At 50.5% G+C, this 23,772-nt stretch overlaps 9 protein-coding genes across 9 annotated transcripts; 6 read left to right on the top strand and 3 right to left on the bottom strand.

The window, feature by feature from the left end:
* Window positions 1-619: 619 nt before the first annotated feature.
* On the top strand, window positions 620-2,524 carry mrh4 (ATP-dependent RNA helicase MRH4; the record flags this gene model as incomplete). Its single annotated transcript, XM_056662759.1, has 1 exon — window positions 620-2,524. One exon carries the CDS (start codon window positions 620-622, stop codon window positions 2,522-2,524), a length of 1,905 nt encoding a protein of 634 aa, XP_056524872.1.
* A 705-nt stretch (window positions 2,525-3,229) lies between these two features.
* Window positions 3,230-5,267, top strand: N7515_002014 (SET domain-containing protein; the record flags this gene model as incomplete). The annotated part of the gene is made up of 2 exons (XM_056662758.1): window positions 3,230-3,343; window positions 3,405-5,267. The coding sequence occupies 2 exons, from the start codon at window positions 3,230-3,232 to the stop codon at window positions 5,265-5,267; spliced, it is 1,977 nt and encodes a 658-aa protein (XP_056524871.1).
* A 1,267-nt stretch (window positions 5,268-6,534) lies between these two features.
* On the top strand, window positions 6,535-7,484 carry N7515_002013 (uncharacterized protein; the record flags this gene model as incomplete). Its single annotated transcript, XM_056662757.1, has 2 exons — window positions 6,535-6,887; window positions 6,950-7,484. The coding sequence occupies 2 exons, from the start codon at window positions 6,535-6,537 to the stop codon at window positions 7,482-7,484; spliced, it is 888 nt and encodes a 295-aa protein (XP_056524870.1).
* Window positions 7,485-7,713: 229 nt separating this feature from the next.
* On the bottom strand, window positions 7,714-8,592 carry N7515_002012 (TMEM53 family protein; the record flags this gene model as incomplete). Its single annotated transcript, XM_056662756.1, has 1 exon — window positions 7,714-8,592. One exon carries the CDS (start codon window positions 8,590-8,592, stop codon window positions 7,714-7,716), a length of 879 nt encoding a protein of 292 aa, XP_056524869.1.
* Window positions 8,593-9,465: 873 nt separating this feature from the next.
* Window positions 9,466-11,569, bottom strand: N7515_002011 (fungal specific transcription factor domain-containing protein; the record flags this gene model as incomplete). The annotated part of the gene is made up of 5 exons (XM_056662755.1): window positions 9,466-10,123; window positions 10,185-10,514; window positions 10,579-10,755; window positions 10,826-10,989; window positions 11,042-11,569. 5 exons carry the CDS (start codon window positions 11,567-11,569, stop codon window positions 9,466-9,468), a joined length of 1,857 nt encoding a protein of 618 aa, XP_056524868.1.
* A 742-nt stretch (window positions 11,570-12,311) lies between these two features.
* On the top strand, window positions 12,312-14,726 carry N7515_002010 (fungal specific transcription factor domain-containing protein; the record flags this gene model as incomplete). The annotated part of the gene is made up of 4 exons (XM_056662754.1): window positions 12,312-12,337; window positions 12,447-12,558; window positions 12,619-13,331; window positions 13,379-14,726. The coding sequence occupies 4 exons, from the start codon at window positions 12,312-12,314 to the stop codon at window positions 14,724-14,726; spliced, it is 2,199 nt and encodes a 732-aa protein (XP_056524867.1).
* A 190-nt stretch (window positions 14,727-14,916) lies between these two features.
* Window positions 14,917-16,646, bottom strand: N7515_002009 (SGNH/GDSL hydrolase family protein; the record flags this gene model as incomplete). The annotated part of the gene is made up of 10 exons (XM_056662753.1): window positions 14,917-15,216; window positions 15,267-15,503; window positions 15,555-15,614; window positions 15,672-15,765; window positions 15,817-15,925; window positions 15,978-16,102; window positions 16,166-16,218; window positions 16,277-16,313; window positions 16,371-16,377; window positions 16,445-16,646. The coding sequence occupies 10 exons, from the start codon at window positions 16,644-16,646 to the stop codon at window positions 14,917-14,919; spliced, it is 1,224 nt and encodes a 407-aa protein (XP_056524866.1).
* A 2,587-nt stretch (window positions 16,647-19,233) lies between these two features.
* N7515_002008 (acyltransferase family protein) lies at window positions 19,234-20,800 on the top strand (the record flags this gene model as incomplete). The annotated part of the gene is made up of 3 exons (XM_056662752.1): window positions 19,234-19,347; window positions 19,416-20,043; window positions 20,097-20,800. The coding sequence occupies 3 exons, from the start codon at window positions 19,234-19,236 to the stop codon at window positions 20,798-20,800; spliced, it is 1,446 nt and encodes a 481-aa protein (XP_056524865.1).
* A 2,171-nt stretch (window positions 20,801-22,971) lies between these two features.
* Window positions 22,972-23,562, top strand: N7515_002007 (gamma-glutamylcyclotransferase family protein; the record flags this gene model as incomplete). Its single annotated transcript, XM_056662751.1, has 1 exon — window positions 22,972-23,562. One exon carries the CDS (start codon window positions 22,972-22,974, stop codon window positions 23,560-23,562), a length of 591 nt encoding a protein of 196 aa, XP_056524864.1.
* Between the last annotated feature and the right edge of the window lie 210 nt (window positions 23,563-23,772).

Here is a 23,772-nt window from a genome sequence, read left to right as displayed (position 1 = left end):
CCCGTGATATTTAGTGTATTTGACAAGCATATCGCAGCATCACGTTCTCGAATTTGAGGTATGGAACCCCGGACCTCCGAATTGGAAAGTGATGTATTCCAATTCAACCTATGCTACATGAATGATGGATCTGCTACCTAGGTCTTTAGGTAGTCTTAGTAGGTACCTAGGTCTGTACTCTGTTCTATGGAAGACGGTCCAGAATATATGGAACCTAGGTTCCTAGGTGCCCGCCCGGCATGATTCAAGATGATTTACATGCATGGCTGCAAAAGCTTCGTCTTTACTGCACCCTAAATTGAATGAGAATAATCCCGCAGTTAGATGAAAAGTAATATTGGAATCTGCGAGGTCCAAGCCGAAGATTTGGAACAACATCTTTATAGAGACAGCGTGATCGATCAGATAAATGCCTGAGGCAAACAGTAAAGCAGCGAGCCCACTGAGTCAGCAATTCAGGTCAGGTGATATTACGTCAGGACCATAATCTGCGCTAATCCGAGATAGGAATAGCGTCTTGGATAATCGCGAAAAAAACATCTGAAGTGGCTCTGGCCTCTTCCCAGCGATCATTTCAACCGTCACTCTTTTTGCAATTTACTGCATTAATCTCGGCAGAATGCCTCTGCCATTTCGCTCCTCGATCTGCCTACTATGCAAAATTAGGCCGACCCTGGTGGCCCCGCCGATTATTTCGGCCTCATGGGAGACCACGCGAGGCATGGCCTCCGTCCGAATGCGCCGCAAGGCCGCTCGAATGGCGCTATCACCCACTGTCTCCAAACAATCTTTGCCTACCACCAAGCCACGAAGAGAACGGGCCGGTCCCTTCGCCTCGATGAACCAGACCCAGGCACGAATTCGAGACGTACCGCGTGCCCGATCGCAGGCGGCCCTCAAGCGTTCAGGGCAGGAAGGCGGCAAGACGGAGAAGAAGGACAGCCCGTTGTACAAAGCGTTGAAGATGCAGACAACGTTGACGCCTGTGCCCTATGGTCGCCGTTCCGCTATTAAGGCTCGACTTGCCGATATCACCAGCTTCGACCACTTCCCTCTCCTTCCTGCAGTTCGCCAGTCAATTTTCGTCCAGGCTCTAGCGGGTCTCAGCGATGTTACCCCGACACCGATTCAGCGACTTGCAATTCCGGAATTGTTGCTGGATGGGTCTAAGAAGAAGAACAAAGTGAAGAAGGCGGGCGAGGAAGAAATAGAGCACAGTTTCGACCAGTACCTCCTGGCAGCAGAGACCGGATCAGGCAAAACACTCGCATACTTGCTACCTATCGTTGATGCAGTCAAGCGTGCTGAAACCCGCGAGAAGGAGGAAGAGAAAGTTCTTGCGGAACAAAGGGAACGAGAGCGGGAGGAGAGAATGAAGAACAAGGCCTTCAGCTTGGAGCCTGAAGAAGCGCCAATGACGAACGCGTGTCGTCCTCGGGCCATTATTCTCGTTCCAACCTCCGAATTGGTCTCCCAGGTCGCAGCAAAGCTTAAGGAGTTGGCCCACACCGTCAAGTTCCGCTCAGGCGCGATCTCCTCAACCTTCACTCCCCGTCGGATCAAAAACGCGCTTTTCCACCCCGACGGCATCGACATCCTAGTTTCGACACCTCACCTTCTGGGTTCAGTTGCGAAGACAAACCCCAATATCCTCAGCCGAGTCTCTCACCTTGTCCTTGACGAGGCTGATTCCCTCATGGATCGCTCATTCATAGACACAACGTCAGAAATCATCGCCAAAGTCACTCCATCACTCAAGAAGTTGGTCCTCTGCTCAGCCACGATCCCCCGCAGTCTCGACAACCAGCTACGCAAGCGCTTCCCCGATATCCAGCGATTGACGACTCCGAACCTGCACGCCATCCCCCGTCGCGTGCAGCTGGGCGTTGTGGACATCGAGAAAGAACCATACCGTGGGAACCGCAACCTCGCATGCGCCGACGTTATCTGGTCAATTGGCAAGGCAGGAGACAGACACGAGCACACCGAGACATGGGGACCCCTCAATGCCTACATGGAGCCGAAGGTCAAGAAGATCATCGTGTTCGTCAACGAACGCGAGGAAGCCGACGAGATCGCCGCTTTCCTGCGATCAAAAGGCATCGATGCTACCTCGCTGTCCCGTGACACCGATTCCCGCAAAAAAGAAGAGACCCTTTCGGAGTTCACTGAGGTTAAGCTGCCTCCGACTGCAGAGGAAATCGTGCTTAATAAGAAGAAGAACCGGGCCGCGGACAGCATTCCATTCGAGCTTCCTGAACGTCAAGAATCCATCCGTCGTCTTGCTGACACCAAGGTTCTTGTCACTACCGATATCGCCTCCCGTGGTATCGACACCCTGGCCGTGAAGACAGTCATCCTCTACCACGTGCCGCATACAACAATTGACTTTATCCACAGACTGGGCCGTCTCGGTCGTATGGGTAAGCGTGGTCGTGGCGTTGTCTTGGTTGGCAAGAAGGACCGCAAGGATGTCGTCCGTGAGGTGCGCGAGGGCATGTTCCGTGGTCAGGCTCTGATCTAGACGATGCACACATGCGTCCACTGCATTTTTATCTGTATAAATCATGTAACATACATGGCGTTGAGTTGATCTTTCGGGAACTGGAAAATACCCATTGTCATTGCAATAGTCATTGGATTGGGAGTATGTACGATATGCAATATATGAACTTAATTCTCCTCTTGTATAACAACTGATGTATTCTGCATTGCAATAAGAACTTCTAGGTAGTAGCCTCAACAGCTAAACACTCTGTGGGCCAACAGTTTGCGGTGATACGGGGGGGGGATTGGATTGAGGCACGCGTAACTGTTGTATGCTACGCGTAATAGAAAGGTAAGATATCCGCCATCGCCTCTTATTCGATAGGGTTTCCCCAGTTGGCTGGAGGACCACAGGTTGTTACGGGCAAAGCGGGACAAAGTCCGGAGTACACAGTAGAAAGATGGGTCTCAGACTCTCAGCCTTGGAAGCGCCCTCCTGAGTGATTGCTCCACCCCTAAAAACATCGAAGGAGTCTTCTCCCTCCTTGGGCCTCAGTGTTGAATTGCGATGTTGTGTTGATCGTCAGTCACTCCTTTTAATTGTTTTGCTTACTTCGCGATCCCCCCTTCGGATTTTCGGGTTCCATCTGTTCCAACTATTCCAACCACCTTCGTCCATGAGACCACCTCTTCTCTGCCGCTCCAATCTTTAGCGGTCTTTCGAAATTATTCCAGGCCCGTCATGCCTCCAAAGAGAACGCGAAAGAGCTCGCCCGCAGCCGAACGTCGCGAGCGCCTCACCCTGGCCAAACTGGCCAGCTATGACGATGTCGCAACCGATGCGCTGGTGGATCACGTATGGCTTTGTGCCCGCAAATTGGCAAGGACATTTGATCACTGACACTCAATACCTATAGGCCTATTTTTGGACCACCACCCGCAAGAACCGCACGAAATACAGCCCTGCCCGAGGGATTCACGACGACGATGTTGGGCGCATTCTCCTCCATGACGTGATTGTCGCCAAGGACATCCCAACCGCCGAACGCAAACTGCTTGATATACCAGGCCTGAAGAAATACATGGGAAACCTCCCCAGCCCCCGAGAGAAGGAATGGTTCCGCCGACATCTTCGCAAATACATTCAGATGTATCTCCCCGACTGTCCTTTTGAGGTCACTACCACCAACCGATACATAATCACGCAGCACGAGGCTGCAATCTGCGCCCGCCGGTTTATCAAAAAGGGCGAGGAGATCAAACACCTGAGTGGAACGCTCGTATCGATGACTCGCGAAGAAGAGTTGGATCTCGGCTTGACGCGCAAGGACTTTAGTATCGTGATGTCGAGTCGCCGCAAGTCCCCGTCATTTTTTCTGGGTCCTGCTCGCTTCGCAAACCATGACTGCGATGCCAATGGCAGCTTGACAACTCGGGGCAACGAGGGCATGTCTGTTGTGGCCATGCGCGACATCCATGAAGGAGAGGAAATAACGGTTTCCTACGGAGAAGATTATTTTGGCATCGACAATTGCGAATGTCTGTGTCACACTTGCGAAAGAGCTGTGCGCAATGGCTGGTCTCCAAATGGCGATTCGGAGTCCGATAGCAAGGAGTCCAGCCCTGCGTCTGAGGCTACACCTATGGAAGAGAACATTCGGACTAGGAAGCGCAGACGCAGCTCGGAAGTGGACGAGTCTGATAGCTCTTCTACTTTGACATCTTCGACTCCCCGCAAACGGACTAAATTCCAACGACAAGTTTCTAAGCTACGAGAAGAGATAACGGCTTCTGAACTAGCCGGCGAATCAGCCACAGCTGATGGTCCTATTTCGGACACCTTACTCATACCAACTGCTATCCTGAAGGAATCTGTACCCCAGGCATCAAGACTGAGGGAAGAGATTACAAAACTAACCGCCGAAGCATCGCCAAGTGATTCCCCAACACCTCTGCCTATTGCTGCAGAGGCAGCAAGCGATGCAAATGAGGCGAATAACACACAATCTGCCATTCCTGCGGACTGGGAATCTTCTGGTTCCACCACCGATGACTCCCACGGGTCGTCGACGTCAACTACCCCGACAACCCTGGATGACATTGGAACAAAGATCAAAACAGAAGACACTACACTAGAATCGACGGAGCCAGAACCCCACGGCGAGGCCAAAGCCAATGTCTCAATTGAAGGTCAGCCCATCATTGCCGAAACCCATGGATATTTGACCCCAATGTCAGACTCATCATATTCCCACGGACCAGACGATACTCAAGACACCAATTCAGAACCCCCCAAGAAGCGAAAGCCGCGTACAAAGCGTCGATACATAGTAGATTCAGTCGAGACCGAGTCAAGCATTGCCCGAGTGCCCGGTGACTACACCAAAACACCCCGATTGCTCGCCCAGAAGTACGACCGGTGGGTGGAGTGCCAGACCTGTGATACATGGTTCCTCCAGTCCAACTCGTACCTCACGCGACGTGAATGTCCTCGCTGCGAGCGGCATTCCAAATTGTACGGTTATCAATGGCCATACACGGACAAGAGCCCCGACGGCGAAAACCGAGTCATGGATCACCGTACCATTCACCGGTTCTTGTCCCCTGACGCACAATCACGCGTCTCGAGACGAGACCGCGGTATCAGTTCTGCTGTTACCCTTACGCCGGAACTGTCTGATACACATACCCCGGAAACGGATGCCAGTGATGTGAAGGAGTCTCTGAGTGCTGCGAGAGCGACTCGGCGTCGTACTAGGGAACTTCGTATGACTATGTAAAGATTACTGGATATTTGAGATGACATGCGGAGTTTTGGATATGGGAATGAGCATCTGACGTTAGTTTTGGCATTCTGTTGCATGGAATTTGGATCTGGAGTTTTGATTTCTTGCGATGCATTTTCAGGGGATGTTGGATTGGAGAGTCATTAATTGGGGGTTTTCTTTGGCAGCTACTTTGGACATGACTCGGATATAATTGTGCAGTTGTAATAAAAAGAGCGTCTCAGATTGTTCGCAATGAAGTTCAAAACATTGAGAGGACCATCACCGATCACAGCTCAGAGTGTTCGCAATGAAGCTCAAAACATTGAGAGGACTATCATCCGATATAGCTGTCTCTGAGCTGTGATCGGTGATGGTCCTCTCAATGCTTTGAGCTTCATTGCGAACACGGATCGACCTAGACAGGCTCTCCGGATCTCATGACATAACAAACAGCAGATAGGTCACCTGATATAACCAATGTACGCACTGCCAGTCTGCCACTGCGTATTCGCAGTAGATCACACGGCATGACGATCAGAGCGCACACCCGCGCCGAGACACTTTGAAGGGTATGAGAACCAGCCCGCCGGGCGACACCACACCATGAGAAGCCACAGCCTACAGGTCGGGGCGAGGAACGTAGGCAGACAACCACCGTACAGACGTCAGACTACAGGTCCTAGACAGGATAAAACAAGCTGCCTTCTGAGGAACACTGGAACAGGGCCGTGCATAATAGCCCGGTTTAGGCCTAGTCTCAGCTTAGCAAGTCTGCATGCCCCATGGGAGGCCTAAGGCGGCCAGGTCAGAGCCCGGCTGACGCCGGACGTTAAATAATGCAACAATAACAACACGGCATGACGAATCACATGGAGCAGTTTGGTCAAAGAGCAGCAAGAGATGAGCACCAGAATCAAAGGGGAAAGGTTTCGAGTGCCAGCGTTATCCCGTACGCAACCTTGGAAGACATCGACCACTAATAATGCGATGCCATCACATGTCTGGCTGCTTACCAGTCTGATTACTGTATTACATTGCTTGGAAGGTCGACTTCATTGATCCAGGGCAGCAGGGCCTGAGGTCATTTATCAGCATTCTCCATCTTACGCGTATATTGCGTGCTGTGTTCTGACAAATGGATATCCTCCCGCAACAGAGCTACTCAGCCTCAGCTGTACAGCCTGTACTATAAAGGCAGGGTCTTCTATTGTCGATAGTTCAAATAATCACTCGAGCATTCATTCCAACTTAGACTAAATAAGACAACAACCAACTCAACATGACATCAGCCGCAGTCCAACTCCCCGGCCAAGGCTCTCTGCTCGCAGAAAAGCCTCAAGTCCCGGTCTCCGAAAAGCCTCACCATGTCCAAACTACCCTCAACTTCCTCAAAGAAAACGAGGATGGCTCGCCCCCAAACCCCACAATCATAGGAAAGCCAGAGACATATAACCAACCCGTCACCACCATCCCAGCCACAGTCCACGACATCAGCGGCCACGAGCTAGACTACACTCTAGACGGCAACGGCTTCCAGCTCTACTACCACGTAAGCCAGGAGAAAGACTTCCTAGACGATGAGAAGATCAAGAAGGAATATTACGCCGAAACCGAACAACTACTGAAAGACGCGTACGTACCCCCAACAGCACATAACTCTCACAAAAAAAGCCCTAACAAGAAACCCGCCACAGCACCGGCGCCTCCCGAATCTTCATCTTCGACCACACCGTCCGTCGCACGCCACTAGACGGTACAATGATCGCAGCAATCCGCGGTCCCGTGCAGCGCGTGCACATCGACCAATCCTACGAAGCATCCAGGAAAAGAGTCACCTACCATCTCCCCGACGAAGCACCCGAGCTCTTGAAAGGTCGCTACCAGATCATCAACGTCTGGCGTCCGATCAAGACCATCCTGAAGGACCCGTTGGCTGTGGCTGATGCGCACTCGGTCCCGGAGAGTGATCTTGTGCCCATCAAGCTCATCTACCCGGACCGTGAGGGCGAGACGTACGGCGTAAAACCGGATCCGAATATCAAGTGGTACTACCGGTATGGGCAGACGCCGGACTTGGTGATGCTTATCAAGTGTTTTGATTCGAAGGTTGATGGGAGGGCGAGACGCGTGCCGCATACTGCTTTTGTTAATCCTGAGACGGAACATGAGGCTGGGAGGGAAAGTATTGAGGTGAGGGCGTTGGTTTTCCATCCTGAGGACCGGGATTAGGGTTATGATGATCCATACTAGGTTGATATGTTGGAGTCTCGAGAATGTTTTACTGTGGATTGTTCGGAAGGACCAAATTGACACAGCTGAGTCATTGAATTATGAAATGCCCTTCTTTTAACTAATGACCAACGAGAACCCAACGGTATATGCCTCTATAGATATTAAACATGGTCTAAGCTAGAAATACAAAATGCAACATAACCTATGCAACACCAGTCCATCCACCCTATTTCTCCGCAATAGCCAACTTCCAAGTACTGGAAATCTTATTCCAATACTGCTCAGGATGCAGCCTCATATGCCCGACATGCGCAGAACCCTCAAACATCTCCAAATCAGCAGTATACCCCAAGCTCCTGACATGAGCCGCATTCTCCTCCAAATCCTCATATCCAATAATCTCATCCTCCTTAGAATACAAATACAGCCTGCGCGACTCAGTCGTGATCCGCGACTTATCAGTCATAACCCGATTCGCCCACTTCCCAGACGGCTCCAAGCCGCGCAGAACACCCCACAAATAAGTCCCCCACAAGAAAACATACCACAATCCCTTCGTGACGACAAACGGCCAGGGGAAGAACTTCGCCGTCCCAACCGCCATCGCACGCGCCCACCGACCAGCCTGAGAAGCAAAGTGCAGACTGCCAGGGGTGGAATCCAGCACCAGAAGCTCGTGCGGGAACGGCTTATCGTCGCCGTGGCGACGCTGGTAGGCCATGACTACGGCGGCGGCGAAGATGGCGCCGGTGTTCGACATGGCGTGCACGAGGAGACGCTCTTTGTCGTCGCCGCCGTCGCCTGTTGGCGTTGGGAAGATGGTGTCGACGACGGGCATCATGGCTTGGATTCTGTCTTCTTCGGGCTGGTTGGTTGCCTGGAAGGTTTTTGAGAGGATGACGATGATCCGTGCTGAGGGGAAGAGCTCATGGTAGCCGTCTGAGTATTTGGCGACGTGCTTTGGTGTGCCGTCGCCCCAGCCGGAGATGAGGATTGTTGTTGGCTCGTTGGCTGGGGCTGGTTTGGCCTTTTCGTGGCCGTTGCGAAGGTAGACTCGATCAGTTATCGGGGTGAAGCCTGGGAATGGGACTGGTTGTGGAGCCATTTTTTTTATTTATGGATGTGGAGTTTTGGAGATTTGCGTAAGGGGACCTTGGTCTAGTCTCGATTAATGATATATGGCAGGGTTGTTGAAGTATTTCTGTTGACCAGGGCTTTGGTATCTGGGGACCCGGGAGGCGTTTTTAGATAGAAAAATTATATCAGACATAGCCCCTAATGTGGACATATCTCCGGGGTGAAGATAATCGTTGGGAAACGGTTCGATCCCCATCGGAGTCCAGTACCAATCTGTTCCATAGTGTGGGTCGTTGGGATTGATAGAAAGGAGTTGGCAAATGAAAGATTCGAATTGCGAATCGATATACTTTATGCATCTTTGGACCTCGGCATTTCCCCTACTTGGCCATTCATATGACACTTGGCGCCTGAGGCATATATGTATAAGTTTTATGAAGACAATGGAGACTCGGTCAGGGCGTGCCTGGATTCTTTCAAATCAATGGGAATACTAGAATCAGCAGAGGCGATATTCTGACTGAAATAACCCTCAAACTACATACTCCCCTTATCACTCCCCATTGTTCTAACTTCTACGTAGGAAGATATCGATCTAAGCATAACTTCGGTCTCCACCTGCGAGAAAAGCCGAGATCGACCCGAACTCCGAACTCCGAAGCCGAGTGACATTCCACGCTTGTTCTAGAAGGCGGTTCATGGAGGTGCTTGATCCGGGGAAGAATCAAAAGTTGACTGGCCTCGCTAATCACTCTTTGTAGAGAACTCCATGTGTTCTAAGAGTGGACGCTTGATTAATCATGGTTTCACAATGTCCATTCTCTGTTGGCTCGGCGGGTGCGTATATTACCATACGCCGACACCTAGCTTGCCCGAGGGCATATGTATAGAGGTAACGTTTCTATTCGTTCTTATGGCCCAGAAAAGAACCAAAGTCATCTTCCTTCCCGCCACGTGCTCGTTCTTCCGTGCCCACACTGAGCTTCTCATACTCCCCAATCATTTCCTTCAACCCAGGAGGTGGAATGGCCTGAGGGTTATCATCCAAGTGCTTCATGTAACGCGAATCTTCTTCCGAAGCAGTAGCTTGATGCCACTGGTCTAGTGGAGACCCTACGCCTTCGATCAACAGCTCCCTGATCTCTGGGGGAAGCTCAACGGGTGGGGTTTTGCCCCGGTATCGAGACCGCATAGACAGCTTGAAGAAATGATAGATATTTCTCCCCACTGGCGATCTGTTCGCAATAACGGAAAAGGCGCTTGCCAAGTGAAAGAAGTCTGGGTCGAGGATATCAAAGGTTGGCTGCTCGAGCAGGATATACAGGGCGACGTTTATCGCATACATGGCGAATTGGTGCATATAGCTTATGCCATACTCCGTTCGCAAATATTGAGCGATGGCAGCGATCTTCCGCCCGGATGCGACGGCCAGTTCGGTCGAAGTATATCCTTCGTCCGCGTCCAACTCAATGGGTGAGGTTCGTCCGGACCCCGAGAATGACGAATAGTAACCGAAGTTGTCGCAGCAGAGGTTGATGACAAGTGCATGGTACCGCATCCTTTGATAGAGTCCTGAGATTAGTTATGAGTCCTGAATAGTGATTCCGCGATGACACGAACATGAGTAGTAAAATATGGGGCGCAGGCCGTTCGCATAGTCTGAAGCTTATAGGGAGATTCATTTCCCACTGACGGAGCCGATCATACATGTCTTGCTTGGCCTTCTGCGTGTCGATTCCTTCTTGCTGTGCAGTCGATAGACTCTTTGAGATGTCGCGAGCGATGTAGGCTAGATTGCAGGCTTCATCAAAATAAAGTGCCATCCAAGATGGCTTGGCGTAACTGGAGATTGGATAAGGGGTCCACTCATCCCTAGGGTCACCTGTCTGGATACGATCCACGCTCACTGCATGCACACGGGTGGGTTTAAGGAAGTTTGTGTGGACGATTCTAGTGAATATCGACATTAGTTTGGTCACTGGGATAGAGAGGGAACCCTCCAGTGCGAACGTACGTGTCGATTTGGAAAAGCCCCCAAGCTGTTCGTTTGACTGATACTAACATGTCCTCAGACATCTGTGAGCTGTTCAGGGTCCGTTTGGGGCGGTTGACAATTCCAAGCTCTTCTGCCATCTCTATAGCCCGGTTGAGCATAGCATAGCCAAAGTTTTCATTGCCCAATACGGAATATCTGATTCCCAGAGGAAAAGCGTTAGAGCTGTTTATACCAGCTGCGAAACCCAGAAGAACTGCAGTCATACCTTTCATATAACAGCAGAGTTGCTTGCAAGCTCGCAAGACGGGTGCCGCTTCCCCTTTCAAATGAGTATGCACTCATATAGCTCTCTGCCTCTGCCAAGAAGGCAGCGCCTTTCGTTCTAACGTCTCCCGGTATAGCGTAGGTCTCTGAATATTGAGAATAATCCTGATTGGCTCTGGCTTAGCGTTTGGTCATTCCAGTGAGATTTTGCACTCACGCATGCGTTCGCAAGCAGGGCATTGACAAGAAATGGACTGCAAAAGTCCGAGTTCAAGATACCCTTTGACATATGCTCAAGAAAGATCTCACGATCGAAGAAGGCAAAGAAAGGATAGTCCCAAGTCATGTATAGGGAGACCAAATGTGAAACCAGATCATCGTCGTCAGTGACTTTGGTCCATGGTTTCGCTGGGACTTTGAAAGGAGCGTTGCCACACAAGTAGTGAATGTCCATTATCTGAGGCCGATGCTGTGCTGCATCATCCTCGGTGTCCATTTCGTGTTTGATCTTCTTGTTGCTGCTCGGGGCTTCCCTGTGGTGTGTACTCGGCAGAATTCGGTCTAAATAACCACGTATCCGGTGCAGCGGGGTACGCTGTCGAATCATTTGAAGCAGTTCCTCCTGATGGTCTGGGCTCGCCGATCGTATTACCTCGAAGCAGTCGAACAACATGCTGTGGTAATAGTCATTGGGCGCAACATGTGCGGAGGCGCGCATCCCGGCTTCAGTTGGTGCTTGAGACATTGCGAGTCTGATATTTGACACGGCAAAGACTCAAAGCTGTAGCTAAGCTTCCAGCATAGTATAAGCAGGCCTCATAGTGTCTTTGAATCCTGCCTGTACCTCTGTGTGGAGCAGACGGACAATCATATACCTGCATTCCACAGAGTCTTGGGCGGGACCTGTTGGGTGACGAATCATGACATCAAGTTGCGACGATTCCTGAAAAACTTGGCTGAAACTTCATTTTTCCGTCTGTAAACAGAAAGTTGACCATCTTGGCCACACATCTTGGACAGGCTCACGTGTGCTCTTGTTTTCTCTCGCTCGCCACCTTGTCTAGACTGTTCAGACCCGGAGAAGTCCTTTGTTTGTCTTATGAATTAAACCAGGCTTTTCAAGTAGTTGGTTGCAAAGGATCGAGACCAAAACATTTCAGTACGACCGAGTTGTTGGGGCATTTTCAATCCCGTGATGTCATCGAGAAAAGAGCTGGAAGGCCAGGCAACGTGACATCATCCCATCATCTTACTCCTTTCTACCAAACAACTCTTGTTTTCATGTCCAATATTTTCATATCCCCCGACTCATCCAATGTACTCTCACTATGAAAGTTGCAATTCCACGGCAACGTACCGTCGCCGCAACATCTAATAGACGAGTCCCACGGGCGTGTGAAGCTTGTCATCAGCGAAAAACAAAGTGCACTGGCAATACTCCAACATGTAGGCAATGTGAGGAAACCAATACTCAATGCGTCTATCCCATGAAATGGAGAGAGAGGGAGAAAAGGTAACTACAACCCATCACAGCTGCATTGTCCGCAATGTAGGGAATACATATTTCCGTTGTTCCTGGGTGAACTTGGAATAAAATTGGAAACCTCTAACTAAAATTTTAGGCACATTGGGAACCTCCATGAAAAAGCGCAGGATTATGAGGCAATGCTGAAGGAACTGGAAGGTCTCATTCACGGCAAATCTGCTGACCGAGTTAGGGAACTCCTGGAGAAGGTGAGGCGCCTTGAATGCCGAAGGCATAGGAGAATATTTGCCTGACCGATTCTTCCGCAGTATGATTCTAAATCAGGTGATTCCTCTAACGGAAGGTCACACAACGGGTTCCAAGGACAGGCTGAGTCGGAGCGATCTAGTTCCCCGAGTGGATCTCTGGAGGGGATAGATCAAGTCGAGGACGACCTCAATTCATCAGCGAATTTGCGGGCTACTGGCTTCATGGGCAAGAGCTCAGATATTACATGGATGCGTCGGCTTCGGGAAGAGACTGAGCAGCGCGGGAAAGGTCAACCGCCGGAGTCCAAGTTCGAAGACCAAAGTCGCAATGACCGCATCCCTCCACATCTGACAAACTATCATATTGATGACCTAGGCATTGATGCACCTGGACCGGTGCAGATGTACTGGGTGCCTCCTCGAGCCGTCGCAGATAATCTGTTCGAGATCTATCTGCATTGGATCCACCCGCATTTCCCAATCATTGACCGTAGTCTGTTTGTTATTCAATACGGGGACTTTTACAACGATGTCCTCTATCCCGGTGATAAATGGATGGCAATATTGAACATGATCTTCGCCATTGCGACAAACTACTTATGCAACAGTGATGGTACGAGCCAGTTGACGCACAGCGAACACCTGTTCTTTCTCGCACGAGCTAGGATGCTCAGTATGGGCGGTGATAGTATATTCCAACATCCGGATCTTCAACAAGTCCAAATAGAAGGACTGATTGCATTTCACATGCTATCAACAAATCAAATCAACAGGTCAGTTCAATCGAGCCTCTTATCTTTTTCAATCTGACCAGCTTCAGAGCGTGGAGAATTTCTGCATTGGCTGTTCGGTCCGCAATATCGCTTGGACTCAACAAGAAAATCAATGCATCCAATATCAATGCTCATTCCCTAGAGATACGTTGTCGTGTTTGGTGGTGTCTATTCGCAGTCGAACACAGGCTAGGCTCGATGACCGGACGGCCGGCATCTATCTCAATTCATATGTATTCCACTCAGCTACCCCTTCCTCTTGAAGAAGAGCAGTTCTCAGAGCCCTCAGCCATGTCGATCTTCAACAATTCAGAAGCCAGAAACATGCGTTTAGACATGGCTATGACCAGCCCGCATCTGCGACAATCCGACAGACAGCGCACTCAAGATACCTTAGTTGGACGCTCATGGCTTCAAAGCCTGCCAGTCACCCCCAGTCTCTTTTTCCTATACCACTCTGATCTGACCGTTGTGAACCAAGAGATCCTCAACCGTGTTTACACCCCCGAGAATGCTATGGCGTCTTGGGAAGATATCAAGAGTCGAATAAGACAACTGAAAGACGTGGTTGAGACATGGTTCTCAACCCTCCCATCGGGACTGAACTTTACTTCCATGAAAAACGAAGATGGCCAAACCTACTGGGCAAAGACGAACCTGGCGTTCCTCTATCACAGCACGCGAATCCTGCTGGGACGACCGGCCCTCTGTCGACGTACAACACACGGGAAAAGCTCTGATTTGGATGAGTTCAGCAACGACATGTCGGTTATTACCCTGGAGTCTGCCATGCACATGCTGGATCTGTTGCCAGATGAGCCAAACACTCTTCATGCATATCGATTTTGCCCATGGTGGTGCCTTCTGCACTATATCATGCAGACTGCGACAGTAATCATTTTGGAACTTTCATTTGACTGTTTTCATATGCCAGGGCGAAGAAACGATCTCCTCCAGTGTGCGGGGAAGTCCGTCCGGTGGCTTCAGACCTTGTCCGAGCATTGTATCGCGTCGCGCCGCGCATGGCAGCTATGTGAGACTGCACTTGGCCAGATCTTGTCTAACACGGGTTCGGACGCCCAGGATGTTCCGCCACCTGATCAGCAGCGGCACGACATCTCTGTTGATCCCAGTACCTTTGTGTCGCCTGCTTATCTCAATACGACCAATGTGCAGAATCCGCCACATGAAGCCCAGATGGTGAACCAGCGCAGCAATAGTTTGGATATCACGAATTCTTTGGCATCTGCATCTCTATCTGTGCCGGGTATGCAGGGGAACTCTGTAGATGATGCATATTTCCCCCAGGATCCAATCAGTGGGGATTTCATCCGTTATATCTTCCCTGAATTGAATGTCGAAGACCGCCTGCCCAGTGGAGGCCAGTCTTCATAACAAGCCAAACAATACACCGTATGTATCCGAGATCAAATATATGCTCAACTCCAGAGTCCACATTGTGCAATGATGCAAGCTTTTATAACCCTCAGCTTATTCACATGCTAAATATCCAAGACAAGATGTAAATGTACAAAGACCGACCCAACCCACGGCCCAATTCGAATCTCCCAGAACAAATAGACGATCAGTATTCCTGCTGATCATTCCAATAAGCAGTTCCAGACTGGACCTCGCCAGTGGGCTCAAGGTTCCACCTGAGCACCAACTTGACCCACTGCAACAAGTGACTAGCGATCTTAACGTGTCCCACGTCCGTCAAGTGGTTCTTGGGGTTGATATCGTTGTGCTGCAGCAGACCCTCGGTGGGGAAGTAGTAGACGAAGCCACGATCCTTGAAGTGCTCGTGGACCTGCTTGGTTTCTTCGAGGTAGTAAGTGCTACCGACGAATTTCTTGTTTTGCTTGGTGAAACCGCCCCATTGAGACTATGGAAGTTAGTTAACGAGTCGGGTAGAGGTGATTAGCCGATACATACCATGAGCAGGACAATGGCGTTCGGCCAGTTTGAGTGCACATCCTCGACCAAGTCAACGTAGGCGTGGTAGTAATCCCGACCGGGAATTTCGTTGGGGTGGCGGTGGTCATTACCGCCCATCTGGATGATGACCAGATCGGCCGGCTGCTCTTTCTTGACGTCCCAGTGCTCGGGCTCGTGGCCGTAGATGGAACGTGCGCGAGAGCCTGGGTCAGAGGCCCGGTGCCAATACCATCCCTGGGGATGTTAGTGAATTTAGGAATGAAGTGCATTTGTTAGAAGACATACCACGCCCCGAGATTGCCCGCCATAGCATTTCTGATCGGCAAGACACACTCCGGGATAGGCCTAGGAATAGTGTCAGTGAATTTGAGAGTCATGGGATGCATATTAGAGCGGACTGACCGTGATGCCATATTCGACGTTACCCAAGCCGTTGGCGAACATGAAGGACCACGAGGAGATTGTCTCGTAGGTTGCAAATTGGCCAGATGCAAGGCTGGGAGATGGTCAGGTACATTGTCTTCAGTTGGAGGTGGTGAAGACTCACGATCCACCGATGATTTCGACTCTCTTGTCGAAGGTCGGAGCTTTGGTGATGACGGCGTCCTTCGCGACAGCTACGCCAGCGATTTGGACTCCAATGCCCCAGTTCGTTACTAGAGTACAGTTAGTGAAAGGATTATCACAAGGTTGTGACAAGATGCGTACCTCTCATCTCGAAGATATTCTTGCCGATGGGTTCATCGCCATCCTTGAGCTCTGACCAAGGACCAACAAATTGATACGTTGAGTCGGCGGTGACATTAGAGAATTGCCAGTCAAGAGAGCCAATGCTATGAAGTGTTAAAAAGACGAAAGACAATACGCCGACAGCGACATGCAGACGATTTACATACCGATAAGCAACGAGCACACCTGGGATAGTGCTTGGGCCGAAGTTGACAGCAAGCTAGGATGGCATTAGCATGTGGACCCAATTAAAGTTGACCGGAATGGAAAAGATGTACCTTCTCCCCAGAGAATTCGACCTTGATTCCAGGAGCCCTAAGTCAATTAGTATAGAAACAGAACAAAAACAGCAAAAGAGGAAACAAGACATACGACCACCCTAAGCATTCGTTAGCATCAAAGTTAAAAGAAAGAATCCGGGGAAGAGCAGTCCGGGTACAACTCACATGAAATGTGCTGGCTATCCCATCGACCTTTGTAAGAGATCTCCGGGGCATCTGCGGGATAGCTTCTCCAGGAATCATCCAGGGTTACGGTCTGCACCTGGCCAGGGTAGGCGTTCTCTCTAACCTGACCATTCTCCAGAATAGTGGCGGAGGCAGCCACTGCCCATGATAATAAGGCTGTCAGTCGAAATCCAACCCGCATTGTGAATAGTTGGGTTCGCTACGGAGTCTACGCTGTACGACGGCCCACGAGGTAGTTTCTGAGGCCCCTAACCTCCTGACTAAGGGGTAAGTTGTCTCGGGTGGGAATTACTGAAATTGCGTGATCTTGGCGCGGGATGGTTTAAGGCGTTTTGCCAAGCCTCTTAGCTCCCCACAATGGAACTCTGAGAGACTGAAACGGTATCGTATGTGTAATATTAATTACCGCTGACAGCCCTTAAGCTGGGGAGAGCATCTGTATCTGATCCAATTTCCCGGGACCGTTCTTTTCTCTTCCTCAACACGTATGCTGTATGGATGCGTAGCGAGATAAGTGGGCCTTGAAAACGGTCCTCCACTTTCATTTCCAGAGCTCACAGCGGAGTACGGCCTTTCTACGGAGAAACAGCTGACGCTTTGGCTAAATCGAACGTGAGTTAAGCCAAAACCCGAATAAACAACGGTATGGCCAAACAGAAATTACACTATCTCCGAACCAAGTCGGTGTAGATGTCAGGAGTCGGGACAGTGCCTGCACTTCAGGGTGCTAGCGTTGACAAAGTCCCTTTCCTGTCATAAAATGCAGGGGATCCCCCCACCCATTTGAACATAAGGATGATCATCTTGCTCTCCCCCAATCACTGGAAAAGACTCGTCGAACCCATATTGTTCCATGCTGATCAGTCCAAGGCAACAGATTTTAATTTGCTCTGAGATCTCGGACCCTTTCCCCAAAGTTTCAACCTCGTAGGGCTTAGGTCTGGTCGATTATTCAGCACGTTGATGATACAACGTACAACATAACCTCGTTGGTGGCCCCAACCCCGGAGTCGCTTTTTGCTAGCGTTGAAAGACATATAAGAATATTACTGTGGGAATAACGTTAAACAGCCTAAATTCAAAAGGCCTAGAGTGTTCCTTCATCAAGACACCGAGGTGGCAGCAGCCGAGGCAAAACACCTTTCCTACTTAGGGTCTTGGGGCTGGATGATCGGTCCGATTGGGTGTGTCACAGGACACGCAAAAAAAATACATTAAAAAAGATCTGCCGTATCTCCGTGTGTTTTACAGTATGCAACGGCAGATTCTAATTTCACAAGTTAGTTCTAGAAGGACCCATTTCCAATAGTGGGAGAGCTAGCATGGCAATTCAATCAATCTACGACTAAGGATGAGGTGCCAAGACAATCGTCTGTCCGATTGGCTGGTCAGCATGTTATTGTGCTGAGTGCAAAATATTTTCGAGATACATAAAGAACTCGAATGCCGATGCTTTCCCGGATTTGAGGAATGCCGTCCCCTCGTTGCAAAGATGATGTCTCGTTCCTATTCACCATTCCATGTGAAAGTCTGTTCGCAGACTGGGTGATATTCGGTTGACGTTCGGGAAGTTCGGGAGAGACGATCTTCGCGTGGGTCTTGATTGACAAACATCCGAGTGATTGAACGAACGCGTATCTCCTTGTCCTCGCACGTTGCACCACTTTATTTTGTAAGCATTCATAGCTCCCATCGAGCATTGACTACGGAGTAGACCACTTTCTTTTCTGGCGCTTGAGTGGAAAATAGGGGAATTCTTCTCTAAATTCCATCCCCTGACATGGCGTTACGAATGTTACCAATGGACGCAGGTCCCTGGATTTTAAAAAAAGTATCAATGGGAAACCCAGATTCCCATTTTGCCGCTGGCACTGGATGGGCCAATGAGAGTGGACTAGAGGCTCCGTGCGATGAGCGCCAAGATCTGGCGTATTTTCAAGCGGTTAGTCCATGGTTCCAATGGACTGGGTGCCGGTCTTTTATTGGTTTATCAAATACGTGGTTTCAGTTGCGCGTCGTCAGCTTCCTTCTGTAGATACGCAGTAGCTTAATTTGTGCAGACGATAGCTTCATGTGCTGGACTACTCCGGACGGTGGCGGTACTCCATTTCCCTTAGCGAAGTGCTTGGTAACAGTGAGGGATCGGATAGCTGCGCCGTACAACATAGTTATGCTGTGTTTTCAAGTTCATTGTCCTTCATTCTTTCAGAGTTGATTCAAGATTTGCGCCACAGTCACAACACAGACAACATTGGCGCAGCGCATACGGTAAACGAGGGACAGCGGACTGACCTCAATACCAATCCAACGTGTTATTCATACAAGGGTTGGGGGCTTGTATGCAAGAGGCCCCGCCCGCTCCACGCTATGATGGACCCCAGTTCATTCGGCCTCCTCGTACCGTTTCCGCTTAGCCAAGGCCTTTTCCCTCCCCGATCGACTCGTGGGTATTGAACTGATTCGGATTCTCTTACATATACCCCATTCTGCTTTCCTTAGCCTTTTTTCTCATCTCTGTCCCGTTCTCCATCCACGCTCGTTGATCTTATGGGGAGTGAGGTTTTGCATTGTTGTGCTTCTCTAATCTAGGTATAGACCTTCAACTGTCTCTTCCTCTCCTTTTGCATCCTCTGTTATTCGACATTTTTGAGTGAACTGCGACCTTTCCAACATTTATGGTCGCTTGCGCCCTTTCATTGTACACCAACTAGACACCTCGAGTCTCCTTTCCGACTCGTTTGGTTTCAAATCCATTCATTACGCCCATCATGGAGTACATTCAGAACAACCACCTCTACTCGCGCATACTGGACAACATTCCCTGGAAGTCCGCAGATCCATCGGTGAAAGGGGATCCGCGGAAAAGTGTCAAGTGGATTGATGTGCGTTACCAACTCAGCCCTATGAGGATGAAGTGGAAGATGTGCGCAGTGAACTGACTGGATAATAGGGTCTTCGCGGAATTGCTTCGTTCCTAGTCATCCTAACTCACCTTGCCCGCGGATGGGATTACGACCTTTTCGCCCCTCGTGACGATGTTGACACTCCTCCCCGAATCCTGCAGTGGCCCGTGTTCCGTATTCCTTGGCAAGGCCGTCTGGGTGTCACCATCTTCGCCTTCCTGACTGGCTATGTTTGTGCCCTGAAGCCGCTCAAGCAGTCTCGCAATGGCGATATCCTGGGCGCATTCACATCGGTGGCCAAGAGTGCCTTCCGTCGCCCGCCTCGTCTTATCTTCCCAGCTACAATCGCCTTGATCATATCATGGGTGATGGCACAATGCGGCGCTTTCATTGCTGCTAACCGCTCCGACTGTTGGTGGTGTCGGTACGCCGCTCCCGATTTGATGCCCACTTTCTGGCAGGAGGTCGTTCGCCTGTTTTCGACCTTCCTCGAGGTTTGGACTACCGGTTACATGGCATACGATGACCACCAGTGGGCTTTGCTTCCGTTGCTTCAGGCATCTATGTTGATTTACATCCTTGTCTGCGCCACCATGTTCTGCAAGTTCCGATTCCGCGTGGCCATTTACGTGGGAATGTACCTTTACTTCCACCAAAATGCAGCCAAGAACACTGGTAAGCTTTTGGATGACTCCACATGCTACGTCCTGATACTAACCATGGTCTAGAAACATTCCAGATGCAAGCTGTCTACGGCATGTTCCTGAGCGATCTCTCCTACGAGAAGGGCTTCAAGGAGTTCGTCGAGCGCCACAGCTGGGGCCGCAAGATCGTGGCATTCACCCTCCTGGCCATTGGACTCTTCGTCTGCTCCTACCCCGGAGAGCACCCCGAATGGGCCACATGGTCGTCCTACATGCAGCAAGCCGCGCACTACATCTTCCCCCCGAAAGTCAACGTCGGCAGACGCTACTCCGCCCTCGGTGTTGACCTAATCATCTTCGCCATCTACATCTCCCCCAGCACCAAGGAGTTCCTCTCCAGCCGCCTACTCCTCTGGCTCGGCAAGCAGAGTTTCGCCGTCTACCTCGTGCATGGCACTCTCCTCCGCACAGTTCTGTGCTGGATGCTGTACGGCATCACCGGCCAGCCCTGGTCCGGTGACATCGTCGACGAAAAGGGTAACCCGATCTACGGCGAGGACGGCGAGCCCCTCCACCCGCACTGGATCCCCATCCGCCCTCCCTGGGTCGTGGCCATCAGTATCCCGGCCTGGATCGTGCTGGTGTACTTCTGCGCCACTCTGTGGACCGGATACGTTGATCCCTTCTGTGCGCGCATGGCTCAGAAGTTGGAGAAGTGGATGTTCGAAGAGACTGATCAGTCTCCGCCGCCACTGCCTATGACCAGCATCCCGATGCCGACGGCTTGATTTTGACTACCTATCGGGAACAAATGTTGGAATGATTTTCACGAAGCAACGCCCTGGCGGCCTTCGCTTTCTGTCAAAGTGTCTTTATGTCACTCTCTGTTATATTTACATCTTCTGAGCTTTGCATTACTCTTTCTCTTCAATGGCCCGCATTTGGACACCTTCCTTTCCCCATTACCTTTATTCATATTTGTGCAGATCATGATTGGTGTTTTTCTTTTATCTGACTTAGCTTTCAACGAAATGGAGACGATTGAGTCGAGGATGGTCATTTCGGATGTACATATATCCTCAAGAACCGATACCCGAGACCTGACTCTGACATCCTTTGACAACATTAGAACGTCGTACTGTGTAAATATGGCCACAATACCGGCAATGGCTCCGCGACATGGGTGTTAAACCCAAAATACGATGCCGAAGCCACCAATTTTTGCACTCACATGCGTCAAAAAAGGGGCAACTCTATTCCAAGCCACCTACATCGACCTGCATCAATGCAACAAAACACCCCAGCCAAAGCACAAAAACACCGCAAGTCCAAAACCGACAATTGCAGCCCCTGAGAGCCAAGACCTCCGAGTTCCGTAAATAGGGCTGGATCGACGCCGCCTTATGCCAAGCGCCCCACGAGGAGTAAATTTCCCAGACACCCGAGCGGTTCAAGGCGCATCGCCAAGAAGAAAATTACACGTACGGAATTACGAAGTGAACAGCCGGTGTGGTAGTGGGACCAGTATTTCCGGGTCTTGTTTACGCGACAGCTGATACGGGATACAGTTCTAGAACAGGACAGCATCGTCGTGAAGAGAAATTGAATCCACACCTCCTACGTAGTACTATTCCCCAGCCTTTGCGTAATCCTCTTGGCCCTGTGTCTACTGTGGCAATCTGATACAATGTATTGTTTCTCTTGTATTGTTCTTACCTCCATGCCGAGACTATCGTCGGTTCGTACCGCGATTGCGATAGACACGTTGCAGTTTGCACCGTTCAGAAACGGGGGAACAGATATCCGACAAGATCTCCGTTTCACTAGCTCATCTCATCCCGCGGGATGCAGCTGTTTGGATGATCCTGATTCCTGTGGACCTAGCATTACAGCATACACTGCTACGGAGTTCCGCAGACACCACGACAATGTCGTGTAGTAGTAGTGCCCACGTGCGTCGAGCAGGGGACAGTGTTGCACGGCGCGGCCCGCTGATCTCACTGTGTTTACGCAAAACGGAAACCGGAACGGCTTGGATGCGGCTCGTGCGAGGGTTTTCGTCCCCCCGGGACGGGAGGTCGTGGGGTCGTTCTTGCGGGTCTGGTGGGTACATGTCTGGTCGGCATTCGGGGCCCGAATGGAAGGGATCTTCGTGTCTAAGTCTTGGGAGGTCGGGATGTCACATGGGATTTTCTTCTTATCTTGATAGAGGATTAGTTGATTCATATTGGACCAACGTACGTCGTACATGAGAACTGTAATGGTGGAAGGGGAGTTGTGTACAACCTACTTTACTTGGAGCTTAGGGCTTGGGCTTTAGGGATTCAACTGTACTCGGTCTCATGAGCGTGAGCGGCTGCTATTTCCATTCTTCTGAGTATTCCCATCTCTCGCATCCACAGATACTCGTGTCTAAGGCTTCACCAGACTATCCGTTGAGAAGAATTGCTAGAACCGAGAGCGTACTCGCAATGAGACCTCTGCATGGCTGTACAAGCAATGTGCTGACAAGCAGAAGAAGGAAGAAGGCAAGTGGGAGATGAGGAATTGACATAGACCTCCCACCTCATGATCATCCAACAATGTACGGAGTACACGTCCCTGAGATCCACCCGGACTCTTCTAATCTCATGGATCTGACATGTAAACCTATGTCAGAACTCTATCTCGTAGAGAACCCTGGACCAGACGGCGCCAAGCTTTTGTCGGCGCACCTGGGGTTGAGTTCGCTATTCAGGTAACCATGGGCATGGGGCCAGAAACGCACCACCCTTGTCATTATTATGCATGTTGACGCCCGCGCCAGATCCATTGGGCCTGGGGGCTCGGCGGCCGTTACCTAATACACTCACTGGGCAACGATAGAAACACAAACGCCGAGTTGGAAGACCGAGCTCCTATCGAATTTTCATCCTTCAGCTGGTTCTCACCTCCACCCCGTTGGACGTCAACCGAAGAAATGTCAGACAACCAAGGGAACGAGGGAGCCGCCGGCTCTGCCCCACTCCCTCTTCCACCTCCACCTCCACCTCCTCCACCCGAAGATCTAAGCTTGAAAGTCTCCCCGTTCGTCAAGAAGCTGAGGTCTGCTCCTCCAGGCTATTTCTTCCAACCTAAAAGGACACCACCTCATAGAGACCCATTTGCTGCGCGCACCGGCCCTTATTCCTTCTACGGCACCCTGTCTGACCCCGCTATGCTCCGCGATGTCCTTGGCTTGGAAACCGAGCCACAACTTCGACCCGCCACCATTGTAGGGTACGAATGCAAGCTATGGGGCCAGTATCCAGCTCTCCTAGATGCCCCGGGAAAGGTTGTTCATGGGGCTGTGTATCATGTCGAGACAGAAGAGCATGGCGAGAGGCTTGCCAGCTATGAAACCGACAATTATCGGGCCGATCCTTGTCGCATCAACTATACTGACGGAAATGAGCCCGTGGATGACTTTGGTTATGTTTTCGCATTTGTCGGCAATGTGAGAGACTTGAGCGACGGTACCTTTGATCTGGGGACTTGGCTAAGGAGGGTGAAGAGCGTAGCTGAGGAGTAGGTATGTCCTGGTCAAAATAGTGGCCGGGAGCCGAAAGGTGATTCGTGGAATGAAAATGTTGTAGGTCAATTCAGCAAGCTTACTGGTAGTAAATCAGGGGTATTCAAAGCCCTGCTTTATATGATAACAACGTTTGATAGCAGTTTGAACTTCATAGATTAGGGGATGAGAGGCTGGTTGAGGGCGAAGGTTGGCAGCGCTTCTAGATTT

The sequence above is a fragment of the Penicillium bovifimosum genome (genome assembly GCF_028826915.1).
Source record: "Penicillium bovifimosum strain IBT 22155 chromosome Unknown utg000002l_segment0_segment0, whole genome shotgun sequence".
Taxonomy (NCBI): Eukaryota; Fungi; Ascomycota; class Eurotiomycetes; order Eurotiales; family Aspergillaceae; genus Penicillium; species Penicillium bovifimosum.
This window is presented reverse-complemented; position numbering and strand designations above follow the sequence as displayed.